Below are 14,627 nucleotides of genomic sequence, written 5' to 3' on the forward strand. Positions count from 1 at the left end.
CCCATATCGTGACCCAGAGCCGCCCCGTAGCCCCATAATCCGCTCCATATCTGCACTGTAATTATCTGAGATCCGTTATCTGCCCTATAGCTACTACTAAGCTTCCCCACGGCGCCGGGTTACCCCATAACCAGCCCATAGCTACCCCACAGATGCGCTACAGCTCCATGAACTGCCCCACAGCGTGCCCGATAGGTGCACACAACCCTATAGGCTGCCCCACAACCTGCCCTGTAGCTGTCCTGCCCCACACCCTACGCGTACCTGCGCTATAGGTGCTCTATAGCCCTATAGCCTACCCCATAACCTGCTCGCACCTGCCCCATAGCCACCCCACACTCTGCCCCATAGCTGCTCCATAACCATCCCATAGCCCCAGCCTGCCCCATACACACCCCATACCAAGCCCCATAGCCCCAGCCTGCCCCATAGCTACCCCACACTCTGCCCCATAACCGCCCCATAGCCCCACGGCCCTCCCTATCCCCTCCCCCACAGGGGGCGGAGCCAGCCCCCCCGCCGTGGACCCCCCATTGCCCCTTTAAGCACTCCATCGCCCCCTTAAGCCTCCACCGCCCCCCCCACGTGTCCCCCCTCTCCTTCTCCCCTCTCTCCCTCTCCCCCCTCCCCCCAACATCTCGTCCAATCAGCGCCGGAGGGGGGGCGGAGCCACGGCGCGAGGGGAAAGGGGGCGGGGCCTGAGGGCGACGGGGGGCGGGAGGGGTCAGTCCGCGATCGGCTGCGGGAGCGCGGGGAGGTGAGCGGGGGGGGGAGGGCGGGATGGGACCCCCCGGGACCCCCCGGGACCCCCCCCAAAACGCGGGACCCCCCCCACGGGGACCCCCCCCGGGAGCCAAAGGCTCCCGGGGGGGGTCCCCGTGGGGGGGGTCCTCGTGGGACATTCTATAAGGGAGTTTAATGGCCCGGGGGGGGGGGCACCCATGGGTGAGGGGGGGTGGCTATGGGGGTCCGGGGGGGGGCCCATGGTTGGGGGGGGGTCTATAGGGGAGGGGGAGCTCCTATGGGGGGTTCGCGGGAGGGGGGGGGGGGATGAGTAAGGGGTGCTCCTATAGGGGAGTCTGGGGGGGTCCCAGGGGTGGGGGGGGGGTCCTGATGGAGGGTGTAGGTGGGGGGGCCTCCCATGGGGGGGGTTAGGGGCGTTCTATGAGTGGGGGGGCTCTTTGGGGGAGGTCCCATGCGTGGGGGGGCTCCTGGGGGGGTATAGGCGAGGGGGGGCTCCTATGGGGAGTCCGGGGGGGGCCACGGGGGGGGTGTCTTATGGTCCTGGTGGGGGGATCCCATGAGGGGGGGGCTCCTGGGGAGCTATAGGTGAGCGGGAGTTTCAATGGGGGGTTCTGAGGGGGTCCTGTGGGTGGCGGGGGTCCTGGGGGGGTCCTCGTGGTCTTGGGGGGGAAGTTATGGGGTGTGGGGGGGCTCCTATGGGGGTCCGGGGGGGTCCCATGGGGGGCGTGTGCTCATTTTGGATGTTCCCAGGGTCGGGGGGGGTCATGGGTGAGAGGGGGCTCCTTTGGAGGGGTCTTCAGCTCCTGGGGGGGGTCCTGTCAGGGGGGGTTGTTACAGGGTGGGTGGTGCTCCTATGGGGGTCCAGAGGGTCCTGTGGGTGGGGGGCTCCTATGGGGGCTCTTAAACCCCTGGGGGGGTACCATGGGTGGGGTGAGGAGCCTGGGGGCGATCTCAAGGGCCTGGGGGGGGGTCTCAGGGTGCTGGGGGGGTCCCATGATGATGGGGGGACCTGAGGGGGGGGGGAGCTCAGGGGGCCTCTGGGTGCGAGTTACTCCCACATAGGGGTCCCTGAAGGGAGACGGGGCTGCCCCCCCATTCCCCTCCCCCCCTTTCCTCCCCTTCCCCCTATTTTGGGGTTGCCCCCGATTTTGGGGACTCCCTCATGTGACTTACCTCCCCATCCCCCCTGTTGGTTTGGTTTTTTTTTTGTTTGTTTGTTTGTTTTTGGGGGGGGCCCTCCCTGGTCCCCGCGCAGGCGCCATGCCGCTGGCCCGCAGCGTCTCGGTGAGCTCCCTGCCGGGGCTGGAGGAGTGGGGGGGCCCCGGGGCCCCCGACAACGTCGTCCTCTTCGAGGTGGCCTGGGAGGTGGCCAACAAGGGTGAGCACCCAGGGGACACCCCCCCACCCCCCCCCTCCGAGAGGCTTGTGTCCCCCCCCATGTCACCTGCCCCCCCCCGAGACCCCCCCAGACACCTGGGTCCCCCCTGGACACCTGGGTCCCCTCCATATGCCCCCCCAAATATTGGGGTCCCCTTCACCCAGACACTTCAGTCCCCCCCAAGACCCCCCCCACGGACACCTGGGTCCCCCCAAAATCCTGTTGTCTGCCCCCCAAACAGTAGGGTCCCCTTTATCTGGATACTTGGGTCCCCCCCCGACCTTCCCCCCCACACCTGGGTCCCCCCAAATTGTGGTGTGTCCCCCCCAAACAGTGGGGTCCCCTCTATCTGGACATCTAGGTCCCACCTGGACTCCCCCAGACACCTGCGTCCCCTCCTGGACATCTGCCCCCTCCCCCCCCCCCCCCCCCCCATACCTCCCCCAAATGTTGGGGTCCCCTTCACCCAGACATTGCAGTCCCCCCCAAGACCCCCCCCAGCCACTGGGATGCCCCCAGATGCCTGAATCCCCCCCCACACCCCCCAATGTCACCTGGGTTCCCCCCATATCCCCCCCATATCCCCCCCAAATGTTGGGGTCCCCTTCACCCAGACACTTTGGTCCCCCCCCGGATGTCTGGGTCCCCTCAAAGTCCCCCCCCCTCTCCCGGCCTGTGTCCCCCCAGTCTCACCACCACCCCCCCCCCATGGGGGCAGTGGGAGGCCCAGACCATCCCATCATGCCTTGCGGTTGAGGGGGGAGAAGCTCCCATCATGCCCCAGGGTGGGGTCAGGCCCTCAAAGGCCTCTGGGATAGGTGGGGGTGGGGGGGGTGGGGGTGGGAATCCCAGTGCATTGTGGGTTGGGGCCTACCCCAGTGCATGGTGGGATGCTGGGGCTGCAGTGCATCATGGGAAGGCATGAGGCCTGGTGTGCTGTGGCTTAAGGCCTGCCCCAGTGCATCATGGGATGGTGCAGGCCTCAGTGCATGCTGGGATTCCTGGTGCCCCAGTGCACCATGGGATGCCTTGAGGCCCGGTGCGCTGTGGGTTAACGGGAGCTCCGGTGCATGCTGGGAAGCCACATCCCCCAGTGCATTGTGGGTTGAGGCCTACCCCACTACCTGCTGGGATACCTGGTGCCCCAGTGCATGATGGGAAGCCTTGAGGCTTGGTGCAGTGCGGGTTGAGGCCTATCCCACTGGATTGTAAGCCGCCATGTGCCCAGGTGCATCATGGGTTGAGGCCTGCCCCAGTGCATGCTGGGATGGCAGGGAGGCAGGTGCACTGTGGGTTAACAGGAGCCCCGGGGCTTCATGGGAGGCTTTGAGGCCTAATATGCTGTGGGTTGCGGCCTACCCCAGTACATGTTGGGAGGCTTTGTGCCCTAGTGCATCATGGGATATGCCACACCCTGGTGCATTGTGGGATATTCTGCATCCCAGCGCATCATGGGATGCCTTAAGGCCTGCTGTACTGTGGGTTAATGGGAGCTCTGGTGCATTATGGGGTAGCCTGAGGCCTCCATGGCTTGAGGCCTACCCCAAGGCATGCTGGGATACTGGGTGCCCCAGTGCATGCTGGGATGGTGCGAGGCCTGGTCCGCTGTGGCTTGAGGCCTACCCCAAAGCATGCTGGCAGGCTTCACACCCCATTGCATCATGGGATATTTCACACCCCAGTGCATGCCGGGGCGGTTTGAGGCCTAGTGCACTGTGGGTTGACGGGAACCCCAGGGCATCATGGGAGGGTTTGAGGCCTGGTCAGCTGTGGCTTGTGGCCTACCCCAAAGCATGCTGGGATACCGGGTGCCCCGGTGCATGCTGGGATGGCGTGAGGCCTGCTGTACCCTGGGCTAACCGGAGCCCTGGTGCATTATGGGGTGGCGTGAGGCCTGCTGTACCGTGGGTTGAGGGGAGCCCCGGGGCATTGTGGGGTGCTGCCTGCCCCGGTGCATGCTGGGCTGACGCCCCGTGCCCCGGTGCGCGCTGGGGCCGCCGGCAGTGGGGGGGATCTACACGGTGCTGCAGACGAAGGCGCGGGTGACGGCGGACGAGTGGGGGGAGAGCTACGTCCTGGTGGGGCCCTACGTGGAGAGCAGCGTCCGCACCCAGGTGGAGCTGCTGGAGCCGCCCCAGCCCGCCCTGCGCCGCACCCTGGCCGCCATGAACGCCCAGGGGTGCAAGGTGGGCACCCGGGGACCCCGCTGTCCGGGGGGGGCACCCATGGGTTGAGGGCACGCATACATGGGGGGGGGACCCAGAGAGTGGGAGCACCCAGGGGATGGAGGAGACTGAGGAGGTGGAGAGCTGAGAGATCGTCGGGGTGCTGGAAAGGATTTTGGGGTGCCCCAAAGGGGATTTTGGGGTGTCTCGAGAGGGCACCCAGAGAACCATGAAGGCCTGGGAGGGCAAGGCGGGCATCCAGGGGAGCACCTGGGGGGGGGGGGAGGGGGGGGGGCAGAAAGTGGGAGCATCCAGGGGATGGGGGGAACCTGGGGGGTGAGGGGGGCACCCACAGTGCCATGAAGGCCCAGGGGTGCCAGGTGGGCACCTGGGGACCCCAGAATTTGGGGGGGGGACACCCATGGGTGGGGGGGACCCAGAGAGTGGGAGCACCCATGGGATGGAGGAGACCGATGGAGGGGTGAGAAGGACCTGGAGGGCGAAGGAGGCACCCACAGCGCTATGAAGGGAGCAAGGTGGGCATCTGTGGGGGGCACCCATGGGTGGGGGGGACCCAGAGGGTGGGGGGCATCTAGGGGTCAGGGGGTGGGGGGCACCTACAGCACCGGGAATACCCAGGGGTGCGAGCTGGGCACTCACGGACCCAGGCGCCCCAGGAAGGGACCCAGGCGTCCTGGCACCCTCCCCCACCCCGTGCACGTGGGGACTATTTTTAGCCCCCCCCACCCCCCAGCTCACATTACCCTCCCCCACGCCGGAAAGGTCACAGCTTCCCCTCCCCCATCCCAAAAATGGGGGGGCGGGGACCCATTTTGGGGGGCATTAACCCATTTTTGGTGCGCTTTAACCCATTAGTGGGAAGATTTATCTTATTTAGAGCAGTATTAAGCCATTTTGGGAGACCTTTTACTCATTTTTGTGGGCATTAAACCCTTTTTAGCGGAGACCTGTCGTATTTCGGGTATATCAGCCGTTTTGGGGGGATTTTTAACTCATTTTGGGCTTGGTTACCCCATTTTCAGGACATGTTACCTTATTTTTAGGGATATTTGGTTTTGCGAAGATTTGTGCCATTTTGGGGATATGTTAAACTGTATTTGTGGATGTTTAGCCCTCATTTAGAATAGGCTAATTATTTTGGGGGGACGTTAAAGCCATTTTGTGGGAGATTTATGCCACGTGTGGGGATATTAAGCCCTTTTTGGTGACATTTACCTTATTTTGGAGCACATTAACCCATTTTGGGGGGCGCTTAACCCTTTCTGTGTTAGATTTAGCTTGTAGTTTAGCACATTTCGTTCATTTTTGGGGATGTTTAAACCATTTTTGGAGCGCGTTAAGTGGTTTTTAGAGACATTTAAGTGATATTTAGAGACATCTAATGTATTTTTGAGGGCATTTAGCTTCTTTTAGGGGTACATATACCTGGGGGTGCCCCCCCTGGGAGCCATTTTGGGGAGCTTAGGGGTGCGAAGGGTTTCAGGGTGCCTGTTTTTGGGGTGCAGGTGATGGGGGGGAACCCTAGAGGGATATTTAGGGGTGCTGAGGGTTTGGGGTCCTTCCGTTTTTTGGGTGCAGGTGCAATTTGGGTCCTGACTGATGGAGGGGAGCCCAGAGGCAGGGTATGGGGGTGCTGAGGGTTTCAGGGTGCCCATTTTTGGGGTGTAGGCTGATGGAAGGAACCCCTAAAGAACATTTAGGTGTGCTGAGGGTTTGGGGGTCACCCAGTTTTTGGGGTGCGGGTGCAGTTTGGGCACAGGGGGATGAAGGTGAGCGCATAGAGGGGGGTTTGGGGGCACTGAAGGTTTCGGGGTGCCCATTTTTGGGGTGCAGGCAGGTAGAGGGTGGCCCTGAGGAGCCATTTTGGGGGTGCTGATGGGTTGGGGGGGGGGTGGGCTTTTTTTGGGGTGCAGGTGCACTTTGGGCGCTGGCTGATTGAGGGGAGCCCGGCCGTGGTGCTGCTGGACGTGGGGGCCACCGCCTGGAGCCTGGAGCGCTGGAAGGGGGAGCTGTGGGAGAGCTGCGCCATCGGCGTCCCCTGGTACGACCGGGAGGCCAACGACGCCGTCCTCTTCGGCTTCCTCGTCGCCTGGTTCCTCGGGGAGGTGAGTTTTGGGGGGTCCCCGGGGGGGGTTGGGGTCCCTGGGGGGAGTTTTGGGATCCTTGAGGTGGTTTCAGGGCAACGCCGAGGGGATTGGGGGTCCCCCGGTACGTTCCTTTTGGCTTCCTCGTCCGCTGGTTCCTTGGGGAGGTGAGTTTTGGGGGGTCCCCAGGGGGGTTTGGGGGCCCTGGGGGAGTTTGGGGGCCCTTGAAGTGGTTTCAGGGCAACGCTGAAGGGATTTGGGGTCCCCCAGTACGTTTTCTTTGGCTTTCTTATCACCTGGTTCATTGGGGAGGTGAGTTTTGGGGTCCCCAGGGGGATTTGGGTGGTCCCCAGGCAGATTTGGGGTCCTTGGGGATTTTGGGGGTCCCTAGTGGGCGCTTGGCAGCCCCTGAGGGGGTTTTGGGGGTCCTTGAGAGCGCTTTAGGGGGTGCCAAGGGGATTTAAGGTTGCCTGGTGCATTCTCTTTGGCTTCCTTGTCACCTGGTTCCTCGGAGAGGTGAGTTTTGGGGGTGTCCCGGGGGGTTTGGGGTCCATGGGGGGGTTGGGGTTCCCCAGGGGGTCACTGATGGGGTTTGGGGGGTCCTTGAGGGGGTTTTGGGGGGGTGCCAGGGGGATTTAGGGTCCCCTGTTACGTTCTCTTTGGCTTTCTCATCCCGTGGTTCCTCAGGGAGGTGAGTTTCGGGGGTCCCTGGGGGGGTTGGGGGTCCCCAGGGGGCTTTCGGAGGTCCCTGAGGGTCCCCAGGGGGATTTGGGGGGTCCCTGGAGGTGGGGGGTCTTGTGAGGGGACCCACGTGTCCGGGTGTCCCTGGGGAGGGCGTCACCGGCGCAGGGTGACCCCGGAGGGTGACAATGACAGTGATGGTGACACTGGGAGGGGTGACAGCGACAGTGGGGGGGTCGGGAGCCCCACGGGGAGGGTCTTAAGAGGGGACCCACACATCCAGGCGCCCCTCGGAGGGGACCCACGTGTCCGGGTGTCCCTGGGGAGGGCGTCACCGGCGCAGGGTGACCCCGGAGGGTGACGGTGACGGTGACCACGGGGGTGTGTGTGACAGTTTGCGGCGCAGAGCGAGGAGCGCCCCTTCATCGTGGGCCACTTCCACGAGTGGCTGGCGGGGCTGGGGCTGGTGCTGAGCCGGGCGCGGCGGTTGCCGGTGGCCACCATCTTCACCACCCACGCCACCCTGCTGGGCCGCTACCTCTGCGCCGGCAGCGTGGACTTCTACAACAACCTGCACAGCGTGAGGGCACGGGGGGAGATGTGGGGGGAGGTGTGGGGAGGGGGGTGTGGGGGGAGATATGGGGGGAGGTGTGGGGAGGGGGATGTGGGGGGAGATACGGGGGGAGATGTGGGGAGGGGGACATGGGGGGAGATACGGGGGGAGGTGTGGGGAGAGGGATGTGGGGGGAGATGTGGGGAGGGGGACGTGGGGGGAGATGTGGGGGGAGGTGTGGGGAGGGGGGTGTGGGGGGAGATATGGGGGGAGGTGTGGGGAGGGGGATGTGGGGTGAAATATGGGGGGAGATGTGGGGAGGGGGATGTGGGGGGAGATACGGGGGGAGATGTGGGGAGGGGGACATGGGGGGAGATACGGGGGGAGGTGTGGGGAGAGGGATGTGGGGGGAGATGTGGGGAGAGGGATGTGGGGGGAGATATGGGGGGAGATGTGGGGAGGGGGACGTGGGGGAGATACAGGGGAAGATGTGGGGAGGGGGACGTGGGGGGAGATACGGGGGGAGATGTGGGGAGGGGGATGTGGGGGGAGATATGGGGGGAGATGTGGGGAGGGGGATGTGGGGGGAGATATGGGGGGAGATGTGGGGAGGGGGGTGTGGGGGGAGATACGGGGGGAGATGTGGGGAGAGGGATGTGGGGGGAGATATGGGGGGAGATGTGGGGAGGGGGACGTGGGGGAGATACAGGGGAAGATGTGGGGAGGGGGACGTGGGGGGAGATGTGGGGAGGGGGACGTGGGGGGAGATACGGGGGGAGATGTGGGGAGGGGGATGTGGGGGGAGATACGGGGGGAGATGTGGGGAGGGGGACATGGGGGGAGATGTGGGGGGAGATGTGGGGAGGGGGACGTGTGGGGAGATGTGGGGGGAGATGTGGAGAAGGGGACGTGGGGGGAGATATGGGGAAGGGGACGTGGGGGGAGAGGGACGTGGGGGGAGATGTGGGGAAGGGGACATGGGAGATGTGGGGAGGGGGACATGGGGGGAGATGTGGGGGGAGGGGGAGATGGGGGGAAATGTGGGGGGAGGGGGACGTGGGGGGAGATATGAGGGGAGATGTGGGGAGGGGGATGTGGGGGATATAGGGGGAGATATGGGGAGGGGGATGGGGGGACTGGAGGCGGACATGGGGAGGGGGACACAGGGGGGGGACATAAGGATGACATGATGGGGACGTGGGGGGGACGGTGGGACATAAGGGGGACATGGGGGGGACACGGATGGGGACATGGGGGGCACATGAGGGGGACATGGGGGGGGACATAAGGATGACATGAGGGGGACACGGGGAAGGGGACGGGGGGACGGGGGGGGGGCTGTGGGGAAGGGGACACGGGAGGGGGCCGGGTGGGGGGGCTGCGGGGGTGGCGCTGGTGACGCTGGTGGCACCGGGAGCAGTTCGACGTGGACAAGGAGGCGGGGGAGCGGCAGATCTACCACCGGTACTGCCTGGAGAGAGCGGCCGCCCACTGCGCCCACGTCCTCACCACCGTCTCCCACGTCACCGCCGCCGAGGCCGAGCACCTCCTCAAGCGCAAACCCGGTGGGCGACGGGGACAGCCCCGGGGGGACCCCGATAGCCCGGGGGGGACACCCCGATAGCCCCGAGGGGGACTCCAGTATTCCAGGGGGGATCCCGATAGCCCAAGGGGGGGTCCCGATAGCCCCGTGGGGACACCCAGGGGGACGCCAAGACCCCACAGGGACTGCAACATCCCGGGGGGGACCCCAATATCCCGGGGGGGACACCCCGATATCCCCGAGGGGGACTCCAGTATTCCAGGGGGGACCCCGATAGCCCAAGGGGGGGTCCCGATAGCCCCGTGGGGACACTGAGGGGGACGCCAAGACTCCACAGGGACCGTGACATCCCGGGGGGGACCCCGATATCCCCAAGGGGGACTCCACTATTCCAGGGGGACACCAATAGCCCAAGGGGGGACCCCGGTAGCCCAGGGGAGACCCCAACAGCCCCGTGGGGACACCGAGGGGGACACCAAGACCCCACGGGGATTGCAGCACCCCTTGGGGGGACCCCAACATTCCAGGGGGGTCCCTGACATCCCGGGGGGGACCCTGATATCCTGGGGGGGACCCCCATAGCCCGGGGAGTGATCTTGATAGCCTAAGGGGTGACCCTAATAGCCCGGGGGGACCCCAACAGCCCTGTAGGGACACCGAGGGGGACACCAAGACCCCACAGGGACACCAGCACCCCTTGGGGGGACCCCGATATCTTGAGGTGGACCCCGATATCCTGGGGGGGACCCCGATAGCCCAAAGGGGGGATCCTGATAGCCTAGGGGGGACCCCAACAGCCCTGTGGGGACACCGAGGGGGACGCCAAGACCCCACAGGGATCGCAGCACCCCTTGGGGGGACCCCAACAGCCCAGGGGGGTCCCTGACATCCCGGGGGGTACCCCGATATTCCAGGGGAGACCCCGATAGCCCGGGGAGGTATCCTGATAGCCCAGGGGGAACCCCAAGAGCCCCCCAGGGATGCCGAGGGGGACACCAAGACCCCACAGGGACCTCAACACCCCTGGGGGGGCCCAACATCAATAAGGGGACCCCAAGACCCTCGTGGGGACCCCAAGAGGAACCTCAAGACCCCACAGGGTCCCCGGCACACACACGCCCCCCAGGACCCCCATCACCTCTAGAAGGACCCAGATGTCCCCAGAAGGACCCAAGTGTCCCCAGAGCGACCCGGGGGGCCGGGGGGGACCCCCATCACCCCTAGAGGGACCCAGGGGCCCCCCATCACTCCCCCTGTCCCCCCCCCCAGACCTGGTGACCCCCACACCGTGAGGGGGCCCCAAAAGTCCCGAGAGACCCATCACCTCTAGAAGGACCCAGATGTCCCCAGAAGGACCCAAGTGTCCCCAGAGGGACCCAGGGGGCCAGGAGGGGACCCCATCACCCCTAGAGGGACCCAGAGGTTTGGGGGGCCCCCTCCTCACCCCCTCCGGTGTCCCCCCCCCCAGACCTGGTGACCCCCAATGGCCTCAACGTCCGCAAGTTCTCGGCCATGCACGAGTTCCAGAACCTGCACGCCCAGAGCAAGGCGCGCGTCCAGGAGTTCGTCAGGGGACACTTCTACGGGTCAGTGTCCCCAAAAGGGGGGACCCCAGTGTCCGGGGGGGGCCCCCCAGTGTCTCGGGGGGTGACGGGGACCGCAGTGTCTGGGGGGACCCAGCAGTTTGGGGGGGACACCCACGGGCTGGGGAGTTGGAGGCATCTGGCGGGGATACAGGTCTTTGGGGTGGACACGGGTGTCAGGGGGGACATGGATGTCTGGGGGGCGACCCAGGAGTTTGGGGGGGGGCCAGGAGTTTGGGGGGGGCCCAGTGTCCGTGGGGGACCCAGAAGTTTGGGGGGGACTGAGGTCTGCAGGGAGATGGAGGCATCTGGAGGGGGATGGAGGTTTTTGGGGTGGACACGTGTCTCGGGGGGGGGACCTGGGTGTCTGGGGGGGGACCCAGGAGTTTGGGGGGGACCCCAGTATCTGGGGGGGACCCAGAAGTTTGGGGGGGGGACCCCAGTGTCTGTGGGGGACCCAGGGGTTTGGGGGGGGACCCAGGTCTGCAGGGAGATGGAGGCATCTGGGGGGGATAGAGGTTTTTGGGATGGACACGTGTCTCAGGGGGGACACCTGGGGGTCTGGGGGGGGACCCAGGAGTTTGGGGGGGACACCAGTATCTGGGGGGGACCCTGGTGTTGAGGAGGGGACCCAGTGTCTCGGGGGGGGGGAGGAGTTCGGGGGGGGACCCAGGAATCTGGGGAGATGGAGGCATGTGGGGGGGAGGACCCAGGATTTTGGGGAGCACTCAAGTGGCCGGGGGGGACCCAGGGATCCCGGTGGCCCGTGGGTGCTGGGGGGCATTGGAGGGGTTTGGGGAGGGGGGGAGGCCTCAGTGGGGAGGGGGGGAGTCTTGGGGGGTTTTGGGGTGCCCCAAGGCGTTGAGGGAGATTTGGGGGGGGGGGTGTGGTCTGGAATGGGTTGGGGGGGATCAGAGGGGTCAGGGGGAATTTGAGGGGATCAGAGGGGTTGGGGGGCTCTTGGGAGGCTCCAGGAGGAGGTCAGGGGTGTTTGGGGGGGGCTCTCAGGAGGTTTGGGGGGGGTCAGGAGGGTTTTGGGGTGCCGCGGGGTGACGGGGTCCCCACAGGCACCTGGATTTCGACCTGGACAAGACGCTTTTCTTCTTCATCGCGGGGCGGTACGAGTTCTCCAACAAAGGGGCCGACATCTTCCTGGAGGCGCTGGCGCGGCTCAACTACCTCCTGCGGGTGACACGGGGGGACACGGGGACGCCGGGGGGGGGGACACAGGGATGTGGGGGGACATGGGGGACGGGGGGGGGGACGTAGAGGGATATGGGGGAACGTCCAGGACATGGGGACGCAGGTGGAATGTGGGGACACCAGGAGAGGTGAGGAGATGTGGGGGACGTAGGGGGGACGTGGGGGATGTGGGGACACGGAGGACGTGGGGAAGGGTGAAGGGGGGTCATGGGGGAACGTGGGGTCGTGGAGGAGATATGGGGGGACACAGAGGGACGTGGGGGGACATAGGGGGACGTGGAGGGGCGTGGGGGACACGAGGGGACGTGGGGACAGGGTGAAGGGGGGGATGTGGGGAGACATGGGACACGGGGACCATGGGGGGGATGTGGGGACGTGGGGACACAGGGGAAATAGGGGAATATGGGGGACACGGGAGCTATGGGGGCTGGGGGGATGTTTGGGGACATAGGGGACAGAAGTGCCATCTGGGGACAGAGGGGACATTTGGGACCAGGGAGGATATTTGGGGACACAAGGGCTGTTTGGGGCCAGGGAGGACGTTTGGGGACACAGGACATATTTGGGCCCTGGGAGATGTTTGGGGACATTTGGAGCCAGGCAGAGGTTTGGGGACGTGGGGGATGTTTGAGACCGGGGGTGATACTTGGGGACAGGGGACATTTGGGGTCAGGGAGCAGTTTGGGGACAGGGGGGACATTTGGGGACACAGAAGATGTTTGAGGCTGGGGGAGATATTTGGGGACAGGGGACATTTGGGGACACAGAAGACGTTTAGGGACATGTGGGATGTTGGAGACTGGAGAGGAGGTATTTGGGGACAGGGGACGTTTGGGGTCGGGGGGGATGTTTGGGGACAGGGGGGACATTTGGGGACAGGGGGGACATTTGGGGACGGGGGGGACATTTGAGGACAAGGGGGATGTTTAAGGCTGGAGAGAAGGTATTTAGGGACAGGAGACGTTTGGGGACAGAGGGGACATTTGGGGCCCAGGGAGGACATTTGGGGGCATAAGAGCTGGTTGGGACCAGGGAGCTGTTTGGGGACACTTAGGGCGGGTGGAATATTTGGGGACAGAGGGGACGTTTTGGGACAAAGAGGACATTTGGGGACACAGAGCACATTTGGGGACACAGGAGCTGTTTGGGGACATTTGGAACCAGGGGGATATTTGGGGAAATGGGGGATTTTTGAGGCTGGGGGAGATGTTTGGGGACATGGGGGACACGGGGGACATTTGGGGACGCTTGGGGACGCGTGCCCCCGCAGGTGAACGGCAGCGAGGTGACAGTGGTGGCCTTCTTCATCATGCCGGCGCGGACCAACAACTTCAACGTGGAGTCGCTGAAGGGCCAGGCCGTGCGCAAGCAGCTCTGGTGGGACCCCGAACCCCCCCGGGGACCCCCCAAAACCCCTCAGGGGACACCAAACCCCCCCCAGGGACTCCCCAACCCCCCAGAAGACCCCGACCCCCCCCCCCCCCCGGCAGACACTGAAACCCCCCAGAGATACCCCAACCCCCCCCCAGGGGACCCCCAAAACTCCCTGGAGGCCCCGAAACCCCCCCAGGGAGCCCCCCACAACCCCCAGGGGGACCCCAACCCCCCCGAGGCCTCCCCAAAACCCCCCAGGGACCTCTGAACCCCCCGGGGACCCTGAAACCCCCTGGAGACCCCTAACTCTCCCCCAGGAGATCCTGAAAGCCTCCCAAAAAGCCTCCAGGGACCCCCCCCCAAACCCTCAGGACCCCCCCCCCCCCAAAACCCCCCAGGGACCCCCCCAAAACCCCCAGGGAGCCCCAAAATCCACAGGGACCCCCCCAAAAACCTTCAGGGAGCCCACAAACCCCAGGGACCCCCCCAAAACCCCCAGGAAGCCCCAAAATCCACAGAGACCCCCCCAAAACCCCCAGGAAGCCCCAAAATCCACAGGGACCCCCCCCCAAAACCTTCAGGGAGCCCCAAAATCCACAGGGACCCCCCCAAAAACCTTCAAGGAGCCCACAAACCCCCAGGGACCCCCCCAAAACCCCAGGAAGCCCCAAAATCCACAGAGACCCCCCCAAAACCCCCAGGAAGCCCCAAAATCCACAGGGACCCCCCCCAAAACCTTCAGGGAGCCCACAAACCCACAGGGACCCCCTCAAAACCCTCAGGGAGCCCCAAATCCCTCAGGGACTCCCTAACCCCCCCCCCCAAAACTCTCAGGGAGCTCCAAAACCTCCAGGGGACCCCCCAAAAAACCCTCAGGGAGCCCCAAAACCCCCAGCCCCCCCCCCCCCCCCCCCCAAAAAACTCCCTGGGGGATCCCACCCAAAAATCCCCAGGGAGCCCCCAAACCCCAAGGGACACCCCCCAAAAGCCCCAGGGAGCCCCAAAATCCACAGGGACACTCCCCCCCCCCCCCAAAAAAAAAAAACAGGCGTCCAGGCTGACCCTTCCCCCCCCCTCCCCATTTTCTCTTCCTTTCCCCCCCTCCCCCCCCCTCCCGCAGGGACACAGCCAACGCCGTAAAGGAAAAATTTGGGAAGAAACTCTACGAATCGCTGCTGGTGTAAGCACAGCCCCCCACGTTCCCCCTCCCCATCCCAGACACCCCCCCCCCTCCACACCTTTTATGGGGGGGAGGGGGTCTTTTTTAACACCCCCCCCACACACCACCCCACCCCACC

General features: G+C 65.1%; 1 protein-coding gene across 1 annotated transcript; it reads left to right on the forward strand.

The window, feature by feature from the left end:
• Positions 1-1,989: 1,989 nt before the first annotated feature.
• Positions 1,990-14,513, forward strand: LOC309685696 (glycogen [starch] synthase, muscle-like; the record flags this gene model as incomplete). Its single annotated transcript, XM_082501427.1, has 9 exons — positions 1,990-2,122; positions 4,127-4,308; positions 6,222-6,413; positions 7,468-7,653; positions 9,047-9,191; positions 10,638-10,755; positions 11,820-11,940; positions 13,226-13,332; positions 14,450-14,513. The coding sequence occupies exons 1-9, from the start codon at positions 2,005-2,007 to the stop codon at positions 14,511-14,513; spliced, it is 1,233 nt and encodes a 410-aa protein (XP_082357553.1). The 5' UTR covers positions 1,990-2,004.
• Between the last annotated feature and the right edge of the window lie 114 nt (positions 14,514-14,627).

Source organism: Vanellus vanellus (genome assembly GCF_965231255.1).
Source record: "Vanellus vanellus genome assembly, contig: HAP1_SCAFFOLD_1922, whole genome shotgun sequence".
NCBI classification, from domain to species: domain Eukaryota; kingdom Metazoa; phylum Chordata; class Aves; order Charadriiformes; family Charadriidae; genus Vanellus; species Vanellus vanellus.